A 26,766-nucleotide genomic window follows, 5' to 3' on the forward strand; every position below is an offset into this window, starting at 1 on the left:
ATTATTCAAATATAATTTTTCGTCAAGTCAACCGCGGCTGTAACCGCCAACAGCGGTTCAGCCATGGCATGCAAGCCTGCAGTTATCCGGCCTGCCTAGCTTGCTTGAGGCACTGAAATGAAACGAACGCGCGCGGCGCGGGCTCGAATCATTTGTCTAGGAGGGGCGGGCATGTAAGCGGAGGGTTAAAATGAAGCGCTCTGATTGGCCGACAGCTTTTCACTCCACTTTCACGCTGTGGCTCAGCAGCAGAATCAACGTCATAGACTGCACTGAAACCGCCGAAATGCGAGATGCAACAAAATGCGTACATAGAGAGCAGCGAATCGTACAAGCGTACCAAAGGGTCAAAATGCGTGCCTAGTACGAAAAATGCGTACATGTTGGCAGGTCTGGTAATCCATCTTAGTATTTAAAAAGTGTTCAGTGCTGCTGTTATAATGGTCAAAAACAGAAATAAATATATATCGGTTATACCGATATTTTTCCGATATTTAAGCATTTTTCCATAATCAGGTATTGGTTTTATCAGATTCACAGATAGTGGTCATAATGGTCAAAAACTGAAATAAAACAACAATTAAATATCAGTTCTATATATCGGTTATACCGATATTGGCCCCACTTTATATTAGGTGGCCTTAACTACTTTGTACTTGCATCAAAAAATAAGTACAATGTACTTATTGTGTTCATATTGTATTGCAAAACACTTTTGCTGATATTGAGGTGGGATATGGGTAGAGTTAGGGACAGGTGTGGTGGGATGGGTAAGTTTAAGGGTAGGGTTAGTTGTAAGGGAAGTGTCAATTGTGTAATTACAAATGTAACTACAGAAATTAATTACAGATATAATTACATGCAGGTATTTTTAAAAATCTAAGTACAATGTAAAAACATGTATGTACACAATAAGTGCATTGTATCAAATTATTAATTAAAATGTTAGTACATAGAAGTTAAGGCCACCTAATATAAAGTGGGTTCCCGATATTTTTCCCAATATTTAAGAATTTTTCCATAATCGGGTATTGGTTTTATTAGATTCATAGAGAGTGGTCATAATGGTCAAAAACAGAAATAAAACAACAATTAAATATTGGTTCTATATATCGGTTCTACCGATATTTTCCCCAATATTTAAGAATATTTCCATAATCGGGTATCGGTTTTATCAGATTCACAGAGAGTGGTCATAATTAGTGTTCGTCCGATGTATAGGCCCGATATTTGCGTTCGCCGATATATTTTTTCCCCGGCATTATTTACAGACAGGCGTCCACAGGGCAGCTCTGTGCTGCTGGAGATGCTGCAGTTCATGCACTGCCCCTCGCCCACTAACAGAGCTTTAAAAAGTTTTAAACTTTTAAAGCATCTTTTGACGGTTTGACTAAGTTGACATATTGCCATACACTTTAATCAGTTATCAGGTTTTATCGGATTCACAGATAAATGGCGCCATCTTGTGCACCATCCGCTTTTTATGTTTTTGTTTTTTTTAATTTGTTAGAATGCTTTTTACATGCAATATTCGTTACCTGATCAAAGATTTTATTTTAAAACTACTTTATAATACATTTTTTGGCACTCTTTCAGACTTTATTTATTGATTTCAAAGTGTGTTTTGTTTTGTATGCAATGAGGGAGTGAAATTTCAGAAATACAGTATTTAAAAGGTGTTAAATAAAAGTGTTTGTTCAGTTCAGTGCTGCTGTTATAATGGTCAAAAACAGAAATATAATAATTAAATTTTGGTTCTATATATCGGTTATACCGATATTTTTCCCGATATTTAAGCATTTTTCCATAATCAGGTATCGGTTTTATTAGATTCACAGAGAGTGGTCATAATGGTCAAAAACAGAAATAAAACAATTAAATATCGGTTCTATATATCAGTTATCAGGCACATAAACATGCAAATAACTGGTATCGGTCGATCTCCAACAATTACCTTCTTCATCCTTCAATAACAGCCCTTTTATGAAGCTGCATCACTGACAGAATCACAAATGAAGTGCTCAGATGAGACTGAAACCATCTACTAGAGACGGTGTGATAAACTGGCATCCCAAACTCTGGCATACAATCTGTATTTCCAGTAATAAGGACAGTGTTACTGTACCTATGTATACTCCCTGCACTGGTTTTTAGGTTTGATTATAAAGCAAATGCAGCAGCTGTGAGCAGTGTTTTCTGATCAGAAATCAACACAACTATCACAATAAAACTAACTACTGGGCAAAGCTTTAAATGCACATAAACATGATTCTTGAACTGTTGAGGAAACAATAAATGAAAATGAGTGATTTTCCAGATTTGCAATTTATGCCCATGCTCTTCCACTTGAGCTACAGCAACATAGCGCATTTTTTAAACATAACAGGTAAAAGGTATGCTTTCAGTGCAATGCAAATCTCTTAGGATTGAAGCATCTGCCCAACGCATTAATGTGTGTGTGTGTGTGTGTAAGCACCTGTGTGTGCGTGTGTCTCTCTCTGGATCTGCTCTCGTATGAGTCTCTGCTGCTCCTGTAGTTCTCGTGAACCCTCCTCCCTCAGACGGGCGATCTACAACACAGAGACACGCAACCACACACACACACACACACATTCCTGGAGTTATTATATGCAAAAACAAAACAATACTGTGTGCCAGTAGAATGTCCTCGAGCGATTCCTACAGACTGACCTGCAGTAACCCGTCACTCAGAGCACACACAAGCCAAACACTGACACCTATCGGCCGCTCGCTAATCAAACCCAGCAGCACTGCAGCTCTGAAGCACAGAAAGCTTTAAAAACAGCTCAATGTGACTTTTTACCTCATAATTCTGTTGCTTTTTTTACTGAGATATCAAGAAAAAAGGTTAGAATTGCAAGATTTAAATTCAGAACTGACCATTTTCACAATTTGCTACATTTCTATAGGTGTGAACAGTGTTGGGGGTAAGACCATGTCCTAACTACACGCGATACGACGCTGCGACACGCGATAAAAGGCGACTTGTCCATGTTAATCAGAGTTTTTGTCCTAACCAGCCGCGACGAGCTGGAACAACAACACAAAACATGGCAATGATCACCTCAGGTAATGTTTATGTGCGTTAGTTAATGTTAAAAGTGTAATGTCAAAACATGTGACGACACAAACATGTGACAAACACATGACACAAACATGTGACACAAAGAAACATGTGACGACACAAACATGTGACAACACAAAACATGGTGACACAAACATGTGACAAACAAACATGTGACGACACAAACATGAGACGACACAAACATGAGACAACACAAAACATGTGACAACACAAAACATGGTGACACAAACATGCGACAAACAAACATGTGACAACAAAAAAAATGTGACACAAACATGTGACAAACAAACATGTGACAACAAAAAACATGTGACACAAACATGTGACAACACAAACACGTGACAACACAAACACGTGACAACACAAACACGTGACAAAACAAAACACATGACAACAAGAAACATGTGACAACACAAAACACGTGACAACAAAAAACATGTGACAACAAAAAACATGTGACAACAAAAAACATGTGACAACACAAACACGTGACAACACATGACACAAACATGTGACAAACAAACATTTGACGACACAAACATGTGACGACACAAAACATGGTGACACAAACGTGACAAACAAACATGTGACAACACAAACACGTGACACATAAACACGTGACACATACAAACGTGACACCACAAACATGAGACAAAAACGTGACGACACAAACATGTGACAACACAAAACATGGTGACACAAACATGTGACAAACAAACATGTGACAACACAAACACGTGACAACAAAAAACATGTGACACAAACATGTGACACAAACACTGACAACACAAACACGTGACAACACAAACACGTGACAACACAAACAAGTGACAACACAAACGTGACGACACAAACATGTGACAACACAAAACATGTGACAACACAAAACATGTGACAACACAAACACGTGACAACACAAACACGTGACAACACAAACATGAAACAAAAAAAACGTGAAAACACAAACATGTGACAACACAAAACATGTGACAACACAAACACGTGACAACACAAACATGAGACAAAAAAAACGTGACGACACAAACATGTGACAACACAAAACATGGTGACACAAACATGTGACAAACAAACATGTGACAACACAAACACGTGACAACAAAAAACACGTGACACAAACATGTGACACAAACACTGACAACACAAACACGTGACAACACAAACATGAGACAAAAAAAACATGAGACAAAAAAAACGTGACGACACAAACATGTGACAACACAAAACATGTGACAACACAAAACATGTGACAACACAAACACGTGACAACACAAACACGTGACAACACAAACATGAAACAAAAAAACCGTGAAAACACAAACATGTGACAACACAAAACATGTGACAACACAAAACGTGACACAAAGTCAAGTCAAATCAAGTCAACTTTATTTATCAACATTATTTATATAGCGCTTTTAACAATGCAGATTGTTTCAAAGCAGCTTCACAGTGTTGAACAGGAAAATAATGCAGCATAATTTGATTCGGCCGTACAGCCGTTCTGGAGAAAACACTGATGTCATCAGCTCATTTCAATTATCATACAGTGACAATGTGGGCTTTAGATCAGTAATTAGATCAGTAATTTAGTTTATATGGTTAATTTAGTTTAATAATTAGATTTATTTGGATATTTAGTTGAAAAACGTAGTGTCCCCAACTGAGCACGCCAAGCCAGAGGCAACCAAATCCCCATCAGGAGCATAATGGAGAAAAATAAATCTTGGGAGAAAACAGGCTCAGTCGGGGGGGGCAGTTCTCCTCTGGCCAATTAACAAACAGCGTATGATTATTATTCTGACAACTTTACAGGTCAGAGGTCATAATAGATCAGAATATTCGAAAGATCGGAGGCAATGACGCCGGAGACGGGTTTATTGAGGATGATGTGTTGATTAAATAATTATTAAATTGCAATAATCGAAAGATCGGTCACAAACATGTGACAACACAAACAAACATGTGACACAAACACGTGACACAAACACGTGACAAAAAAACATGGTGACGACAAAAAACATGTGAAGACACAAAACATGTGACAACACCAACATGTGACGACACAAAACGTGTGATGACACAAAACATGTGACGACACAAAACATGTGATGACACAAAACATGTGATGACAAAACATGTGATGACAAAACATGTGACGACACAAAACGTGACGACACAAAACATGTGACGACACAAAACATTTAACGACACAAAACATGTGACGACAAAACGTGTGAAGACACAAAACATGTGACAACACCAACATGTGACGACACAAAACGTGTGATGACACAAAACATGTGACGACACAAAACGTGTGATGACACAAAACATGTGATGACACAAAACATGTGATGACACAAAACATGTGACAACACCAACATGTGACGACACAAAACGTGTGATGACACAAAACATGTGACGACACAAAACGTGTGATGACACAAAACATGTGATGACACAAAACATGTGACGACACAAAACATGTGACGACACAAAACATGTGACGACACAAAACATGTGACGACACAAAACATTTAACGACACAAAACATGTGACGACAAAACGTGTGACGACAAAACGTGTGACGACACAAAACGTGACGACAAAACGTGACGACACAAAACATGCGACGACAAAACATGTGATGACACAAAACATGTGACAATACAAAACATGTGATGACACAAAACATGTGACGACACAAAACGTGACGACACAAAACATGTGACGACACAAAACATTTAACGACACAAAACGTGACGACAAAACGTGTGAAGACACAAAACATGTGACAACACCAACATGTGACGACACAAAACGTGTGATGACACAAAACATGTGACGACACAAAACGTGTGATGACACAAAACATGTGATGACACAAAACATGTGACAACACCAACATGTGACGACACAAAACGTGTGATGACACAAAACATGTGACGACACAAAACGTGTGATGACACAAAACATGTGATGACACAAAACATGTGATGACACAAAACATGTGACGACACAAAACATGTGACGACACAAAACATTTAACGACACAAAACATGTGACGACAAAACGTGTGACGACAAAACGTGTGACGACACAAAACATGCGACGACAAAACATGTGATGACACAAAACATGTGACAATACAAAACCTGTGACGACACAAACAAAAATGTGACGACACAAACATGTGACGACACAAACATGGTGACACAAACGTGACAACAAAAAACATGTGACAAACAAACATGTGACAAACAAACATGTGACAACACAAACATGTGACGTGACAACACAAAACATGTGACAACACAAAACATTTGACGACACAAAACATGTGACAACACAAAACATGTGACGACACAAAACATGTGACAACACAAAACATGTGACAACACAAAACATGTGACAACACAAAACATGTGACAACACCAACATGTGACGACAAAACATTTGACGACACAAAACGTGACGACACAAAACATGTGACGACACAAAACATTTGATGACAAAACATGTGACGACAAAGCGTGTGACGACACAAAACTTGTGACGACAAAACATGTGACGACACAAAACATGTGACAACACAAAACGTGTGACAACACAAACATGTGACGACACAAACATGACACAAACAAACATGTGATGACACAAACATGTGACACAAACAAACGTGACGACACAAACATGTGACAGACACAAAGATGGGTAACACTTTATTTTGATAGTCCACTTTAGACATTCTACTAACTATAAGTAACTTTGCAACTACATGTCAACTAACTGTCTTTAGAGTATTTGTAGACTGTCTGATTAATATTTACTAAAACTTTATTTTGTTGGTCCCCCAACAGACATTCTACTGACTATAAGTAACTTGGTAACTACAATTCAACTTATTCTACTAACCCGAACCCTAACACCTAAAGATAACCTACCAGTCTACTGACAGTCAACTAATACTCTAATGACAGTTAGTTGACATGTAGTTGCAAAGTTACTTATAGTTAGTAGAATGTTTAAAGTGGACTATCAAAATAAAGTGTAACCCAAAGATGTGACGACACAAACATGGTGACACAAACGTGACAACAAAAAACATGTGACAAACAAACATGTGACGTGACAACACAAACATGTGACGTGACAACACAAAACATGTGACAACACAAAACATGTGACAACAAACATGTGACAACACAAACGTGACGTGACAACACAAAACATGTGACAACAAACATGTGACAACACAAACGTGATTGGTCGACTCTGCTCTGATTGGTCAGATGGCCCAGTTTCATGTAGTGTTACAAAAATCCATAATAGGGGCAATGTTTCCTTGGTTACTAGTCACAGAACAAAATGCATCCAAAACAACTACAAAGGGCTTCCAAGTGTAACTTTGTTAGGAGTCTTACAACTAAAAAAGCCTTGTGTTGGGCGGACACACTTAATCTCGAAGCTCTCACCTCCTCTTCTAACGTGCGGGTGACTTTAACCTCTTCTGTTTTTACAGTCTCTGCCCGCCGTTCACGCGCCTCCAAATCTACAAAACACAAACCAATCAAGAGCCAATCAGTTTCAGTGTGCACTACACTGACAGCCAATCAACTGGAGGAAGAGCAGCTGACCCAGTTTAATCTTCTTCCTCTTGTCATCGAGCTTTCGGTTTCTCTCCTCGGCTTGTTTTTTAGCAGCACGGACCTTGTCGTAGGCAGCCTGAAAGAACGAGCGAATGAACAAATGATCATACTGATAAATAACCGCAAGATGACATGGACAATGTAAATGCATAGTTGAGTTTTACAATGCATATAGAAAGATTTCCTAATGATTCTGACCTTGGCAGCGGCATCAGTCAGCACCTCCAGAGCCTGGGACAGCTGGTGGAAGAGCTCCGCTGCACAACAGACAAACACAACATTCATTCATCTAGACCAGAGACATCTTTCCCATCCTTAAGAACCGTTTCAAACCTACAAAAGACCATTTTGAAGAGGTGGATGCTCACGTTGCTCAATACTGAATAAGTAATGATATGTAAATGGGCGGTCATATGTTAATGAGGTTGTTGTGATGATGTGTTCATAATGTTTAGCGTCTGAAAGTTAAGTGTGCGTCTAAACACAATACCTAGAACTTTTTAAAAATAATTTATTTATTGTATTAATCTTTGCCAAAGCATTAAAAAAAGTATAATTGAATTTTTTTTGCATATTACCGATTATCCTTTTATGCATAAAAACATATACTTAAAAATAATAATAACAATAATAAAGTATTAACACATAAATGCAAAGTTTATCAAAATATTTTTAAATTATTTATTATTGTTTGTTTTTATTCTTTTATAAAGCATTAAAAAAGACAAAGCCTAATACAATTGGACATTTTTACCCCACGTCACCCCATTGTGCCAAAACAAATCATTAAAATATACATACAAATATGAACAATAATAAATTAACATATACATATACACATTTATATATATATATATATATATATATATATATATATATATATATATATATATATATATATATATATATATATATATATATATATATATATATATATATATATATATATATATATATATATATATATATATATATATATATATATAAATTGACAATTAAAAATAGTTAGATGTTCTGTTTTATTCTTTTACAAAACATTAAAAAATATTATAATTAAAAAATTATATATATATATATATATAAAATATAAGAATTATATACAGTAACATTATACAATTAAATGCATTTTATCCCACGTTACCCCTCCACTAAAATAAGTCATTCAAATATATATATTAAAATAATAATAATAATAAATTGTACATAGAAAATGTAAAATATTTAATTTAAGTTTTATATATTGGTTTATTGATTTTCAACATGCATAGATAATAAAAATAAAAAAAACAGTTTGACATACTATTTATTTAAGGCCAATTCAAATATATATATGTATATGTATATATTAAATTATAAATAATTAAAATATACATTTAAAAATATTAATGACAGGACACAGGATAACATATACACCTGATAAAACTGTTTAATTGACTATATATGTATTGTTTTATTATTTTATTGTTTATATTTATTATATTATTTTTCACACCACATATACACACACATATGTAAAAGAATAAAACAATAAATAAATAGTACATCTAACTAATTTTAATTGTTTATATATATATATATATATATATATATATATATATATATATATATATATATATATATATATATATATATATATATATATATATATATATATATATGTTAATTTATAATTGTTCATATTTTATGTATATATGTTAATTTATAATAGTTCATATTTTTATGTATATATGTTAATTTATAATTGTTCACATTTTATGTGTGTGTATATATATATTGTGTTAATGTATAATTGTTCATATATATTATATATGTTGAACACACACACACACTGTATAAATGTACCTGATACTATCCCTTACCAAGAAAATAATTAAAATATAAATACGATTCGTAATATCAATAAGAGTAATAAATTAACATTCGTAGACATTAAAAAAAAAAAATTAATTGTTCAAGTATTTTCCACAACATTACGAAAATCTACATATAAAAATATAAATACTTATGTAATATAATATGAACGTACACACACAGGCATTATGAATATGAGCTGAAATCCTGCCTCTGAGCAGGTTTATAGCTCTCTCCAGCACTAATATCCTGCTGACCAACATGTTTCCTGCATTAAAGCAGCGTGCCGGCGCTCTCACGAAAGCTGTTCCCGCTAATGATCCCCTCCTGCGTTCCTGCATGTAAACGCGGGGGTCCGCCAGAGCAATCAGGGGCCCCTCCACCTCCTGAAGACCCCTAATGACTCTCTGACGGCACAACTGGCTCTGTTCTCCACTAACAAGCGTCTGCGAGCTCCGGTTTCAGCCCCAGGGGAAGCACGTGGAGCCGGCGGCTCAGGTTACCCCGATACCTGCGTGCTTATACGAGCGTCGCCGTGAAAGCGTCCGCACGCAAACGGGTTCGAATGTGGCGTGACCCCCGCCTCACCCCCGCTCGTGAGAGTGGCCGGCTTCACAACACATTATGCCTCGTCTCGCGGGTTTGACTCAATCAGGGATTGTTGAAGGCCTCCAGAGACCGCAAGGGGGAAAACGCCCCTCCAAACACGCCATCTTCGTCCAAGGTGCTCGTTCAGGGTTTGAATGGTTTTCCCAGCATTGATTATGCACATGTTCTGGGCAGACGGAGTCACGGGGGGTATAAGACAAGCCACATGCTGGAGTTTGAGCGATCCATCGACCGCCGGAGCCCCGAGCGCTTGTGCAAATGTTGGCCGGTCTACGGTGCGCCGTCAAGTCAAATTTAAGACCTTTTTAAGACATTTTAAGGGTTTTAAATTTAAAGGGTTAGTTCACCCAAAAATGAAAATTCTGTCATTAATTACTTCCCCTCATGTCGTTCGACACCCGTCAGACCTCCGTTCATCTTCAGACACAAATGAAGATATTTTAGTGTAAATCTGATGCTCTGAAAGGCCTCCATTGGCTCAATGCACTTTACACTCTCAAGACCCTTAAAAGACACTAAAGACGTTGTTACAAAGTCCATCTCACTACAGTGGCTCTACAATAACTTTATGAATCGGCGACAATAGTTTTTGTGCGCAAAAAAACCCTAAATAACGACTTATATAGTGATGATGATTTCAAAACAAGGCATCATGAAGCTTCGGAGCGTTATGAATCAGTGAGTCGATTCAGCGGTTTTGAATCGCCAAATTTCAGCAGTTTGACACGCGATCCGAATCATCATTAGGCTCATTGATTCATAACGCTTCGAAGCTTCATGAGGCCTTTTTTTGCGCACAAAAACTATTGTCGCCGATTCATAAAGTTATTTTAGAGCCACTGTAGTGAGATGGACTTTGTAACGACGCCTTTAGTGTCTTTTAAGGGTCTTGAGAGTGTAAAGTGCATTGAGCCAATGGAGGCCTTTCAGAGCATCAGATTTACACTAAAATATCTTCATTTGTGTCTGAAGATGAACGGAGGTCTGACGGGTGTCGAATGACATGAGGGTGAGGAATTAATGACAGAATTTACATCTTTGGGTGAACTAACCCTTTATGATATTTTAGTGTAAAGCTGATGCTGAGAAAGGCTTCAGATAGGCCTCCATTGGCATTCAGTACATTTACACTCCCAAGACCCATAAAAGGCACTTAAAACGTCGTTAAAAAGTCCATCTCACCACAGTGACTCTACAATAATTTTACGAAGCGACGACAATAGTTTTTGTGCGCAAAAAACAAACAAAATAACGACTTTATTCAACCTCTTCTTGTCTTCCGTGTGTGCCTCCACGACGCATGCGCGAGAATATGACGTAGCGCCGGTGTTCGGGAATCCATGAAATGCACACTTTAGCCCCATTTTGAGAACTACGCCGAGACCTAAAGCACGATCAATGTAGAATTCAACAGCTTAGACACGCGCGTCTTCCTCTGCTCGTAAACAAATCTCTTCTGGGTCATGTGTCCGAACGGCGGATCTGCGTCATATTCTCGCGCATGCGTCGTGGAGACACACACGGAAGACAAGAACAAGCTGGATAAAGGTGTTATTTTGATTTTTTTTGCGCACAAAAACTATTGTCGTCGCTTCGTAAATAATAATTAACAGAGTACACACACATATATTATGTAACTTTTATTTTGGATGCGATTAAACGCGATTAATCTTTTGAAAGCCCTAATAAAAATAAAAAAATTTAATTAATTAAACAACTGTATCGGTTTTATCAAGTCATATATTCTTAAAAATGATTTTGCTTCTATATACACACACACACTCTTATATTTACACCCACATTCAGTTATTTATTGATTCATTCATTCACTCACTCATTCATTTATTTATATTCCTGCAGGTTTGGCCTGTGTGTGTCAGTGATTGGTGACTAGAGTCAAACACTCACCAGCTTTGGGATTGTCTGGGTTTTTATCCGGATGGCAGGACAGCGCTCTCTGTCTGTACGCTTTCTTGATCTGCGAGAGAGAAGAACGGTTCTGTTAACAGCCTGATCCAGATCACACACACACACACACACACAAAAACACACACAAAAGTTATTATGCAAAACGTTTAGCATAACTCCAGACAAAGAGACACGGAGCTCACAGTTTCCTGGAAGGCATAAAACATGTTTTATAACAATAGTCTGTGGTCACATCAGCACAACCCTGAAATCCCAGCAAACATCGGAGCCAATCACACACATTAACGTCAAACTGCACACACACACACACACACACACTCAGTGTCTGTACGCCATCCACTCCCGGGAGGCTTTGGGAATGTGAACCGCACGTCTCATTGGTCCCGCTGGCCGAGTTCACGCTGGCCTCAAACACACGGCTCGCTTCTGCCAGCATGCATTGATTTTGGCACTCGCATGCACACTGATGTGTGTAAGCTGACCTCTGACCCCATCAACACCATCTTGAGCAGGCTCGAATTATTATGAAGCAACAAAAACACAATCGAAAAAAGATGTTTGACATGCAGATTCTAATAAATCTGACTGCAAGTACACCATCGGGGAATAATCGTCAACAGCTCATTACACCAGTAACCATTGTTTAATTTATGACCATTATTATTTAATTTATTTATTTATTTTGGGCAAGTGAAAATTTTAACACAAGAAACATAATTTACTTGTCTTTTTTTTTTGACAGTTTGTGCGGTTAATCCACAAATAAAAAATAAAAAAACAAAAAACACAACAAACCCCCCCCCACAAAGACTTATATGTAATGTGCAAAGTTATTTTCACGTTATTATTAACCCTATTTGATGCGTGAATTTCTAAATTATCAACATGATCACTTTTTTAGCAAGTAAAAGCCTTTTAGTGTAATCGTTTGTGTCAAATCTGCGCTGATTTTTATTAGAGAGAGATCGACCGATATTGATTTTTTTTTATAACCGAAACCCATACCGATGCCCGATAACCGATATATAGAACCGATAATTATTGTTTTATCATTGCGTACAAAACAAAACACACTTCTAAATCAATAAATAGAGTCTGAAAGTTAAAAAATAAATGGTTTTACATCGAATCTTTGATCTGCTAAACAATCAGGTAAGGAATAGGCCTATAGCGTGGAAAAATCACTGTGCGTTCACACCAGACGCGACTTGCGCTAATAAAACACGCTATTCGTGCGTAGTTGAACATTTTGAGTTTACTCGCTTCATTAACGCGTGACATTTGCTTCACAATAGATGTGAATTCACGTCATGGGAGGGGCTTCTGCCAGCGGCTCGTCTCTTTGTGAAATGGCTGACATGATTGTTTTAAAATACGGTGAATAAGCTCAATTTGCCGGCTTTAGCTAGCTTGTAGTCTCAATATGTGTATTAGTGTTAGACCGATATATCGGGCCGATATTTGTGATTTTTACGTGTATCGGCAGATATAAGTCTGCGTTCTGCGATATTTTTTTCCCTGCATTATTTACAGACAGGCGTTCACAGGGCAGCTCTCACCGTCTTCAAACTGTCTTGCTCTCCTTCGCGCATATTAATCAAAATCAATGGAGAATTGACACGATGGTAAAAGGTGGATTGGGTTGTTTTAACCCAGCGATTGGGTTGTTTTAAGCAAACATTTAACCCAACCGCTTGGTCACACTGCAAAAAATGCTTTTCTTACTTAGTATTTTTGTCTTGTTTTCAGTCCAAATATCAAAAAAATCTTACATTAAGAAGCATTTACTAGACAAGCTAAAGTTTTTGTCTTGTTTTGGGGGCAAATAACTCAAAATTAAGGGAGTTTTTGCTTAAAATAAGCAAAATAATCTGCCAATGGGGTAAAAAAAATAATCTTGTTTTCTGTTTGAATTAAGATTATTTTGCTTACCCCATTGGCAGATTATTTAGCTTATTTTAAGCAAAAACTCGAGCTTGTCTAGTAAATGCTTCTTAATGTAAGATTTCTTAGATATTTGGACTGAAAAGACAAAAATACTAAGTAAGAAAAGCATTTTTTCCAGTGCAAAACAACCCAATTGCTGGGTTAGTCCATATTCAACCCAACTTGGGTTATTTTTAACCCAGCATTTTTTAGAGTGTAACCATTAAATGACTAGGTTGTAGATAGTTTTAAAATGAAGTATAGTACAGTCAGTGTGCACTTTATTATGCTGCTTGCTTCTTGATACTGTGTGCAATAGTGTAATTATTTGATTTAAGCTTAAATATTTATTTTCAGAATTTATTTTCACCAATTAACTCTTTTTTTTCTTGTTCTACCTCACCTGCTTTTACTATTTGTTATATATAGTTTTTTTAAGTTCAATAAATGTTTCTTTTTTAAATTGTACATTTTAAATTGTTATCATCATGATCATTGTGTCATTTTTATGATGTAAATTGAGGGAGCAAAAGCAGTATCGGCTCAAGAAAATCGGCAGCCCATATCGGTTATCGGTTAAGGCTGATAAAAAAAAAACGGCATCGGCACTAAAAAATCCATATCGGTCGATCCCTAATGTGTATGTGTAGCTCAAATTGAGTAAAGAGCGTTTTTTCCAACTCCCCAGACTGTCCGACCTCCTCACTCACTTTCTTCCAAGCAAGATCCTTTTTATTCCTGTTTCTATAAAGTGTGAAGATGTCCTACAGCTCCGGGTATCCACATATGATTCTGTCCTCATTGTTGTCACTACTAGAGCAAGCTCCTGATTGGTTAACGCGCCGCGAATATCCACCAGATTTTTCAACTCACCTCATTCGCGCGAATCATTCGCTCCCCACCTCATTCGCGCGAATCATTCGCTCCCCACCTCATTCGCGCGAATCATTCGCTCCCCACCTCATTCGCGCGAATCATTCGCTCCCCACCTCATTCGCGCGAATCATTCGCTCCCCACCTCATTCGCGCGAATCATTCGCTCCCCGAATCATTCGCTCCCCACCTCAATCGCGCAAATCATTCGCTCCCCACCTCAATCGCGCGAATCATTCGCTCCCCACCGCGAATCATTCGCTCCCCACCTCATTCGCGCGAATCATTCGCTCCCCACCTCATTCGCGCGAATCGCGCCGCAGAATGTCTATTCGTGTCTTTGCATTGACTTAACATGTAAATCACTCGCGCTTAACGCTTCATTCACGTCTGGTGTGAACGCAACATCATTCTAACAATTTTTTTTTTTTTACATAAACTAAAGCATTCTCAAAACTCCCACAAGATGGCGCCATTTGTCGTGTGTATGTGAAGTTTCAGCTGAAAATACCCCACAGATCATCTTTATAGCATGTTAGATTTGTCACTGTTTGAGGGTGGGCAAAAACATGCCGTTTTTGTGTGTGTCCCTTTAAATGCAAATGAGCTGCTAAAACGCCAACAAGATGGCGGCACTTATCAGTGAATCCGAAATTACAAAACCGATACCTGATTATGAGAAAATGCTAAAATATCGGTAAAACCGATTATCGGTTGATCTTTAATTTCTATCAAGTAAATGTAAGAAAAACTTTGATATTGTTGGTAATATTTCGAGCAGGTTTACTTGATTATTCATCATCATTTATTAGAAAAATCCCGGAGTTTTCTCATTTTGAGCCATGACCGCCGGATAACAGGAAGCAGGACACAGAGTTTATGGATGATATTTCACGTTTAATATCAATTTTGATGTATTAAAACGCCTGTGCTTTACGAAGCACACTCAACTGAACACATTCATCTAACTTTCAAGTCATGTGAGCGCTTAATTTGCATAGAAAAGGCAGTGTCCGTGGGCCGCATGCTTTCAGTTGCGTGGGTTCTAGCTCCCGAACCGGGAGGCCCCGAGACCTTTCCAATGGGACCCTCCACGGGCTCCGGGACCACTGCGTTCCCAAGATACAAGGCAAAAAGCCAAAACTTTAACCACCCATAACTCCCGAACCCCACTGTCCAGAAACTCGTGGGAGGACTCGTTCGACGGGGGCCCTCGGGGCCTTTCCAATGGGACCCTCCACGGGCTCCGGGGCCACTGCGTTCCCAAGATACAAGGCAAAAAGCCAAAACTTTAACCACCCATAACTCCCTAACCCTGCTGTCCAGAAACTCGTGGGAGGACTCGTTCGACGGGGGCCCTCGGGGCCTTTCCAATGGGACCCTCCACGGGCTCCGGGGCCACTGCGTTCCCGAGATATAAGGCAAAAAGCCAAAACTTTAACCACCCATATCTCCCAAACCCCGCTGTCCAGAAACTCGTGGGAGGACTCGTTCGACAGGGGCCCCTCGGGGCCTTACCCTCCAAGAGCCTCTGGGCCGATATATTAATTTTTAAAGTTTCGCAAGAAAAAAGGCCGTAACTCTGGGACCCATAAAAAGTGTCAAATATGATGATCAGGCTCTTGAGGTTTATTTGCTCATCTCTCAATCATCATTTTATCGCATTGCATTTTAAGTTTTAAAGCTACAGATCATAAAACTAAATATTATTATTGGCAGCTATTAATATTTATATGCATTGTATGCAAGTATCAGCTTTACTGTTATAAAGATCTCACTGATTTACATTACAAGCATCAGAATCTCATAAATATCAGCATTTGATATATATTTTTGCTCAGGTTGGGATAATAATAAAACGGAGCATCCATATTCTCACTATATCAGACTATATGAGCCATAAAAGCCTGATGTGTTGAATATATCACTCAAAAAAAATCAAATATGCAAACTTTTGTTAATAAACTGTTTGATTTTCTGACTAAGTGAGGCCATAAGCAGAGGTGGACAGTAACTAAGTACATTTACTTGAGTACTGTACTTAAGTACACTTTTTGAGTATCTGTACTTTACTGGATTATTATTTTTAGGGATACTTTTACTTTACTACATTTGAAAGACAAATATCGTACTTTTTACTCCACTACATTTCTATCAAGGCCCTCGAAGTAGAAAGTCGTTTCTTTAGCAGCTTTAAAAGTCAGTGGATGATTTTTTTGTTCTTGAAAAGTTTTTTTTTTTTTTGCAGATCAGTAATCACTCTTGTATAGGGTCATGTGAAGTTTCCCAAAAATGTTTTAACACTGATCAGTTTCCAGCAAAATGGAAGAAGACGGTTCCTTAGCACAGTGTGTGCACCCATGACTATACTTAGAAAGTATGTTTCAGTTTTCTCAAAAGATTAAAGATTAGTTTAGTTGGCATACACTTTGATGCATATCTCATAAAATGTTCCAAAATGTAAATATCTGGGAAAAAGAGAAGAGTAAACAGTTGGGAGAATTTCGGATGTGTATCTGTGTATAGGGTCCATGCATTCAGCCTTAAAGTGACAGCAGCTTTGTAACTTTTATACAAGAAATTGAAAATTTCAATACTTGTATAAAAGTTACAACGCTCTATACAAATGTAAAGAAATTAGTTTAAGGTAGTCGTACTTAGAAACTATGTTTCAGTTTTCTGAAAAGATTAAAGATTAGTTTAGTTGGCATACAATTGATTAAAAATGTTTGGGAGAAAGAGAAAAGTAAACAGTTGGGAGAACATCGGATGTGTATCAGTGTATTGGATCCGTGCATTTGGCCTTAAAGTGACAGCAGCTTTGTGAAGATCTTTGTAACTTTTATACAAGTATTGAAATGAGTTTAAGGTAGTCGTACGCTAGCATGTCGGATGGAGCATCACTGACTGGCTTAAACCACCATGATGGCATAATGTGCATTTATACAACAATGCAACAATAATAAAATAATGCATTGACATAAAAAAGGACATTTACTTTTGATACTTAAGTACTTTTAAAAACAAATACTTCTGTACTTTTACTTAAGTAAAAATCTGTTTTTAGAACTTTCACTTGTAACGGAGTAATATTTGACCAGTAGTACTTTTACTTTTACTCAAGTAATAGAGTTGTGTACTTTGTCCACCTCTGGCCATAAGTGAGGGTTAGAGGAATAACTGAAGGCTCTGTAACAGACATCAGACTTTATGGAGACAGATCTCTCTCTGCAGGTCTAACTGAACACATGATGCTCTTATCGCCGGGTCATAAAGTGTCTGTCCTGATTGAGCTGGAGGGGTTTAAACATCGCCTCCAGACCTCAAACGTCCCTCAAACGTGACTGAAAGCAGCAGATCCTGAAGCACTCACTGAGATCTGGAGATGATGTTCTGCACATGCTCAAACATCAACACGCTCATCTTCTCTTAATTCACCTCAAAAACAAAAGATTTTTATTATAATGTACATTTTATTATATTTATATATAATATTATATTTCACACACATATATTAGTCATGCAATATACATAACTATTTAAATAAAATAATAATACGATTTAAAATAATGATCTTTGTTCAGCTAAAACTAAAAGAAAAACGTTTTTAGATTTTACTATATTTATATATTATATAATTTTCATTATATAAATATATACACCTTTTTATATTTATTATTTAATATTTTTTATATAATATACAATATATATGTCATGTATTATTTTAATTATATATATATATATATATACAAAATAAATAGAATAATTAAAATAATAATAAAAATTCATATCAAAACCAAAATATTATTAAACATTTTATTGTTTTTTTTTTATATATTTATGTTATTTATTAATATATTTATATATATTATATATATTAAAAACATTTTATATATTATATATATATATATATATATATATATATATATATATATATATATATATATATATATATATATATATATATATATATATATATATATATATATATATATATATATATATATTTGCCATATATTACCTGATATATCTCTGGAAAAAAATCAATATTGAATCGAAAACTAATTGAATTGTGAAATTTGTCAATACCCAGTCCTAATATATATATATATATATAAAAATCACATGTATAATTTTACATATAATGGAATAATAAATATGTATAACAAGTATAATAATAATTCATTTTAAAATTACAAAATATAGTTTCTTTTGATTTTAAGGTGGACATTTCTTCGTGATATCCATACCAGAATCTCAACACACACACACACACACACACACACACACACACACACACACACACACACACACACACACACACAGGACTGGTCATCATGTGTTGAACTGCAGCGCCACCTCCTGATCACCACTAACACTAACACATCCACTGTAGTGACAATCTGTTCCTCACAAACATGAATACACTCAAAACAACTGCACTTTGGACCATATAATACATCAAAACTTCAATATCTGTGTGTTCTTACTGAAATCAATCATCAAAACAGGCGATAAGGCTCTAGTATATGTCTAAAACTATATTTAAAACAGGAATATCTCAAATACTCAATAGTATGTCATTATAAACCTGCTGTAGAAGAAACATATAATGCTGAACATGACCTTGAAGAAAAATCAAATATTGAACATGACCCAGAAGAAAAATTAAATAATATTGAACATGAGTAAGTTAAATAAATATATTATGAGTAACTCGACATGTAAATACTTCAGTTTCGAGTAAACACTCCCTCTCAAGCTCCACCTGTGATAGAGATACTGTTATACTGTGTGATGGTTATCGTATATATCTTCATTCATCATAATTAATATCTGATTTATTGACAGGAGCACTCATGTTTACAGCGATGCTAATGAATAAAGACACACCAGCTCACCTGTTTCTCTGTCGCTGTCGACTCAATCCCCAATAACGCGTAAAGATCCATCTCTAAAAGCTCTTTTGTTGACGCCATGGTTTAATTTCACTAAATAAAATAATAAACGAGTAAAAAATAATCTCCTTGAGTTCCTTAGCAGCAGTTTAAAGACTTCTTCAGCGCGACTCGCAGTCTGTCGGCGCGTGACCGCGCGAGGAGCGCAGCGCCCCTTCAGGCCGGGAGGACGGACAGATGCGGACAAATCTGGCCAAATATTTATATTTATTTAAAAGATATGCTAATAGTTAACCCTCTGGGCCTCTTAAAAAGAAATTGGTTTGAAATGACTGAAATTGAATGAAAAAAAGACTGCATTTGTTTTTACTTGAAACTGAATAAAAGTCCAATTAATTGCAAAAAGTTTTGAATTAGAGTTGAATTATCACTATACATATTATTTATTTATTTTTCATTATCAATCAAATACTGAGAAACATAAATGCTCTCCATGTGCTCCCTTTCTAACAAAATTGTAATATTTGATTGTAATCATAATGCCAAACCTGATACTTATCTAACAGAATAACAATCACTACAAATTAAATAATTAAAATAATAATAACATTTAATGTCAAAACCAAAAGAATGTTTACATTTTATTATATTTATTATTATATTTATATATTATTATATTTTACATTATATATAATTTTTTTTAAATATATTTTTTTATAAACATAAACAATTTAATAATTAAATAATAAATAAAAATAATAATTAACTCAAAACCAAATGAAGAAAAACTTTTTTACATTTTATTATATATATTATTATATTTTACATTATATAAATACATTCTTTTTTTATTTATTTAATATATTTTATACAATATATATATATATATATATATATATATATATATATATATATATATATATATATATATATATATATATATATATATATATATATATATATATATATATATATATACACATGACTATATCATATCATATATTTGTATATAAAAATAAACAATTTAATAATTAAATCATAAATAATAATAATAAATTCACTCAAAACCAAATGAAGAAAAACTTTTTTACATTTATTATATTATATTATATTTATTACTATATTACTATATTATTATATTTACATTGTATAAATATATACACGTTTTTATTTTTTATTTAATGTAATTTTGTATATAATATATTTATATATACATATATCAATTAAATAATTAAATAATAATTATTATTCACCTCAAAACCAAAAGAATAAAATAAATTTTATATTTATTAATATATACTATATTAAATATTATTATATTTTACATTATATATATATATTTTTTATTTTTTTTTTTATTTTTTTTATTTTTTTATTTAATATAGTTTTATATAATATATTTTTATATACATGACAAATATATATATATATATATATATATATACATGTATGTGTGTGTGTGTGTGTGTGTGTGTGTGTGTGTGTGTGTGTGTGTGTGTGTGTGTGTGTGTGTGTGTGTGTGTGTGTGTGTGTGTGTGTGTGTGTGTGTGTGTGTGTGTGTGTGTGTGTGTGTGTGTGTGTGTGTGTGTGTGTGTGTGTGTGTGTGTGTGTGTGTGTGTGTGTGTGTTATGTAATATATTTATATTTACATAAACCATTTAATAAATAAATAATACAAAAATTATAATTCACTCAAAACCAAATTAAGAATTTTTTTCCAAATAATAATAAATAATAAATATATTTATTACTATATTTATATATTATTATATTCTACATTACATATTTTATATATATATAAAATATCTAAACCGTGACAAAAAGTAGTATTTGTCTAAATATAGATGCTAAACCTAATAAAAAAGTAAGAACGGGAATCCGAAAGCCTCTTTGTAACGCCTCTAGATGGCACTATTCTCACTTAAAAAATGCCTTCACTCTATTTTCATGTGAAATACTGCATTTATTTAAAAAAAATATATATAAAAATATATTAATATATGCATACATAAAATCCCCTAAATTCCTAAATAATAATGAAAAAATGTTAGTGAAAAAAAATATATTACATTGATTTTCCTGAAGAAAAAAGTTCAATTTCAAGGCTTCAGCCAATTTTGACTGTCACCAAGTGTGACCCCTAAACGATTTTCATATACAATATACTCATAATGCATAATAAGATGCTCAGAACAGTGTCATAAGGTCAGCAGAACAGGACAGGACAACTGAGTCTTAAAATCACAGGACGATGCCATACGGGTGAAGAAGAAGACAAGGCTGTCAAACGACACGCATGCGCTCTAGTGGGACTGATTATTATTAATAATTCAGCATGTTTATGGAGGGCCATATTTGCATTTACAACCATTGTTTCAATGCATAATCCTGAGATTCTCCTGCTGTTCATTCTCTGTCATGTGTGACTCTATAAGCTTGTGTTTGTCCGTTTATCTGGAGAAAAACACAGACTCTTACACCATAACACTCAGAATCTCTCACACACACACACTTCACACGTCTTATCATCTGATAACATTTAATTCAATCACACAAACTCGCTGCTGCTCTATCTTCAGAGTCGAAGAGAACACACACGTTGGGTTTAAAATAAGGTTTTTAATTATTTTCTTACCCCCAAAAAATTATCAAATCTGGGAGAACATCAGTTTGCAACATCGGGTGTGTCTCCAGTCTGACCAGCGAGATTATAGATTCATCATCTTTAAAGTTCAAAAACAAGTGTATGAGGACCATGAAGAATAACAATAAATAGTGTTCAAATTAATGCAATCAAACATTGTTTCGATCCTCCCGCAGTTTCTCCTGAAGCCGATATGGAAGTGAGTTAAACTGCAGTTCATGGACTGGCCACTAGAGGCAGACTCCAGAAGGAGCAGAATCTCATTGAGCTCATGTTCAAATGGCCAACTTTACAGCAGAAGAACACATGTTTACAGTCTGGGACAAACTGTGCTTTTGGTCTATACGGCTAATGTTGCCCTTCATGGCGACTGTGAGGGGGGTGAATTATTTTATAACTCATTCGTTTACATTATATAAAGCCTTAAAGTTCTGCATAATTAAGGGCGTGGCCACTTTGAGTGACAGGTGGATTGTCGTTTATCTGCTGTCTGTTATGGTGCGTTCACACCGGACGCAAATGACGCGATTCGCGCGAGTGATTTACATGTTAAGTCAATGCAGAGACGCGAATAGGAATTCTGCGGCGCGATTCACGCGAATGAGGCGCGCGAATTGAGCGTTTTGAACCCGTGATTTGCGCAAATCGCTCAAGAATCTGAAGTTTGGCGGATATTCGCACCGCATTAACCAATCAAGAGCTTGCTCTAGTAGTGACGACAATGAGGAGAAAATCTGTGTATTAATATCTGGTTCAGACAATATGATTATCACTGTGATAACATTAAATGACATGAAACACAACCCAGTCTCTTTTTGTTAAATGCAAGTTTATGTTTGATCAATAATACAAAAGTAGAAGTAAAAGGTATAAGAAGCTACACATGAAATAAACCAATAATTCAGTCAAACATTCAAAGTCAGCGCTAGTCGGCTACAATGCTAACGTAAAGTTAAATAGCCTAAACATAAAAAAGTAATGAAACTTCACTTTGCCCTCAGCCTAAACGATTCGCCAGGGAACAATGTTCAACTCCACACACACCAGATCACATGTTCAACTCCACACACACCAGATCACATGTTCAACTCCACACACACCAGATCACATGTTCAACTCCACACACACCAGATCACATGTTCAACTCCACACACACCAGATCACATGTTCAGCTCCACACACACCAGATCACATGTTCAACTCCACACACACCAGATCACATGTTCAACTCCACACACACCAGATCACATGTTCAACTCCACACACACCAGATCACATGTTCAACTCCACACACACCAGATCACATGTTCAACTCCACACACACCAGATCACATGTTCAACTCCACACACACCTTAGGTGTGTTCGACATCTGCTGCGACCGGATGCAACAGATCGGCGAGAGTAGCCGCGTGCAGGCGTGCAGGAGCTGCAAACACAGACGTGAAGTCGGACACTTTCTGCTTCCTGCAGTGACGCTCGCGCTGTGTTTGCACACTTTATCAGCTGAAGTGAAATAAATGCAATATTTGGCAATACACAGATGTTTCAGAGACATTATTGTCATGTAATACTTCATGTACTGCTTAATACAGGGTGTGTTTTTACAAGAATAAAGTTCAACATATAAGCCTATCAATGAAGTGAGGTCTATGTTTTTAATCAGTTCTATTTTGATAAACATGACAATATAACATCGCGACTACATGAAAGGAGGTTTTACTGTTATAAAAAACAGATTTGTGCGCATTAGTGGAGCTGAAGGTTTTAGAATAAACACGAAACACACGTGATCGCTGTCATGCGGTGAATCTGGCCAATCGTGGAACGGCTGTGTCGTCATCAGAGCCCGTGCAGCCTCGAGCAGCCGCTCTGGAGAAACTGCACCGGCTGTATTAGCGGCTGCTCTCGAATCGCTCTCGCGGCACTTTGTTGACATACGTCACTGTCACGTGGCGTCGGCGCTGCCTCAAGTCGGACAACATTTCTAACCGGCATGCACTGCTTCAAGTCAGCCGCCGATCGGTCTGCGCATCACTGGGTGAAGTCGAACAAGCCTAGTATCACATGTTCAGCTCCACACACACCAGATCACATGATCAGCTCCACACACACCAGATCACATGTTCAACTCCACACACACCAGATCACATGTTCAACTCCACACACACCAGATCACATGTTCAGCTCCACACACACCAGATCACATGATCAACTCCACACACACCAGATCACATGTTCAGCTCCACACACACCAGATCACATGATCAACTCCACACACACCAGATCACATGATCAACTCCACACACACCAGATCACATGTTCAACTGCACACACACCAGATCACATGTTCAACTCCACACACACCAGATCACATGTTCAACTCCACACACACCAGATCACATGTTCAGCTCCACACACACCAGATCACATGTTCAACTCCACACACACCAGATCACATGATCAACTCCACACACACCAGATCACATGTTCAGCTCCACACACACCAGATCACATGTTCAGCTCCACACACACCAGATCACATGTTCAACTCCACACACACCAGATCACATGTTCAACTCCACACACACCAGATCACATGTTCAGCTCCACACACACCAGATCACATGATCAACTCCACACACACCAGATCACATGTTCAGCTCCACACACACCAGATCACATGATCAACTCCACACACACCAGATCACATGATCAACTCCACACACACCAGATCACATGTTCAGCTCCACACACACCACATCACATGTTCAACTCCACACACACCAGATCACATGATCAACTCCACACACACCAGATCACATGTTCAACTCCACACACACCAGATCACATGATCAACTCCACACACACCAGATCACATGTTCAGCTCCACACACACCAGATCACATGATCAACTCCACACACACCAGATCACATGTTCAACTCCATACACACCAGATCACATGTTCAACTCCACACACACCAGATCACATGATCAACTCCACACACACCAGATCACATGATCAACTCCACACACACCAGATCACATGTTCAACTCCATACACACCAGATCACATGTTCAACTCCACACACACCAGATCACATGTTCAACTCCACACACACCAGATCACATGATCAACTCCACACACACCAGATCACATGTTCAACTCCACACACACCAGATCACATGTTCAACTCCACACACACCAGATCACATGATCAACTCCACACACACCAGATCACATGTTCAACTCCACACACACCAGATCACATGATCAACTCCACACACACCAGATCACATGTTCAGCTCCACACACACCAGATCACATGTTCAGCTCCACACACACCAGATCACATGTTCAACTCCACACACACCAGATCACATGTTCAACTCCACACACACCAGATCACATGTTCAGCTCCACACACACCAGATCACATGATCAACTCCACACACACCAGATCACATGTTCAGCTCCACACACACCAGATCACATGATCAACTCCACACACACCAGATCACATGATCAACTCCACACACACCAGATCACATGTTCAACTCCACACACACACCAGATCACATGATCAACTCCACACACACCAGATCACATGATCAACTCCACACACACCAGATCACATGATCAACTCCACACACACCAGATCACATGATCAACTCCACACACACCAGATCACATGTTCAGCTCCACACACACCAGATCACATGTTCAACTGCACACACACCAGATCACATGTTCAGCTCCACACACACCAGATCACATGTTCAGCTCCACACACACCAGATCACATGTTCAACTCCACACACACCAGATCACATGTTCAACTCCACACACACCAGATCACATGTTCAGCTCCACACACACCAGATCACATGATCAACTCCACACACACCAGATCACATGTTCAACTCCACACACACCAGATCACATGTTCAGCTCCACACACACCAGATCACATGATCAACTCCACACACACCAGATCACATGTTCAGCTCCACACACACCAGATCACATGATCAACTCCACACACACCAGATCACATGTTCAACTCCACACACACCAGATCACATGATCAACTCCACACACACCAGATCACATGATCAACTCCACACACACCAGATCACATGTTCAGCTCCACAAACACCAGATCACATGTTCAACTGCACACACACCAGATCACATGTTCAGCTCCACACACACCAGATCACATGTTCAGCTCCACACACACCAGATCACATGTTCAAC

At 36.9% G+C, this 26,766-nt stretch overlaps 1 protein-coding gene across 2 annotated transcripts in view; it reads right to left on the reverse strand.

The window, feature by feature from the left end:
* dnajc17 (DnaJ (Hsp40) homolog, subfamily C, member 17) overlaps positions 1 to 20,056 on the reverse strand; it is a 105,092-nt gene extending 85,036 nt beyond the window's left edge. For both annotated transcript variants that reach the window (XR_013817766.1, XM_079833205.1), the window contains exons 1-6: positions 19,866 to 20,056; positions 12,145 to 12,214; positions 7,975 to 8,033; positions 7,765 to 7,852; positions 7,603 to 7,679; positions 2,477 to 2,570 (exon numbers count right to left, since the gene is read on the reverse strand). Coding sequence is in view for 1 of the 2 variants with exons in the window: in XM_079833205.1 (XP_079689331.1) it covers positions 2,477 to 2,570; positions 7,603 to 7,679; positions 7,765 to 7,852; positions 7,975 to 8,033; positions 12,145 to 12,214; positions 19,866 to 19,943 (466 nt within the window). In the remaining variant the exon portion in view is untranslated. The remainder of the gene's footprint in view (positions 1 to 2,476; positions 2,571 to 7,602; positions 7,680 to 7,764; positions 7,853 to 7,974; positions 8,034 to 12,144; positions 12,215 to 19,865) is intronic.
* Between the last annotated feature and the right edge of the window lie 6,710 nt (positions 20,057 to 26,766).

This window comes from Gobio gobio, assembly GCF_949357685.1.
Source record: "Gobio gobio genome assembly, chromosome: 13".
NCBI classification, from domain to species: domain Eukaryota; kingdom Metazoa; phylum Chordata; class Actinopteri; order Cypriniformes; family Gobionidae; genus Gobio; species Gobio gobio.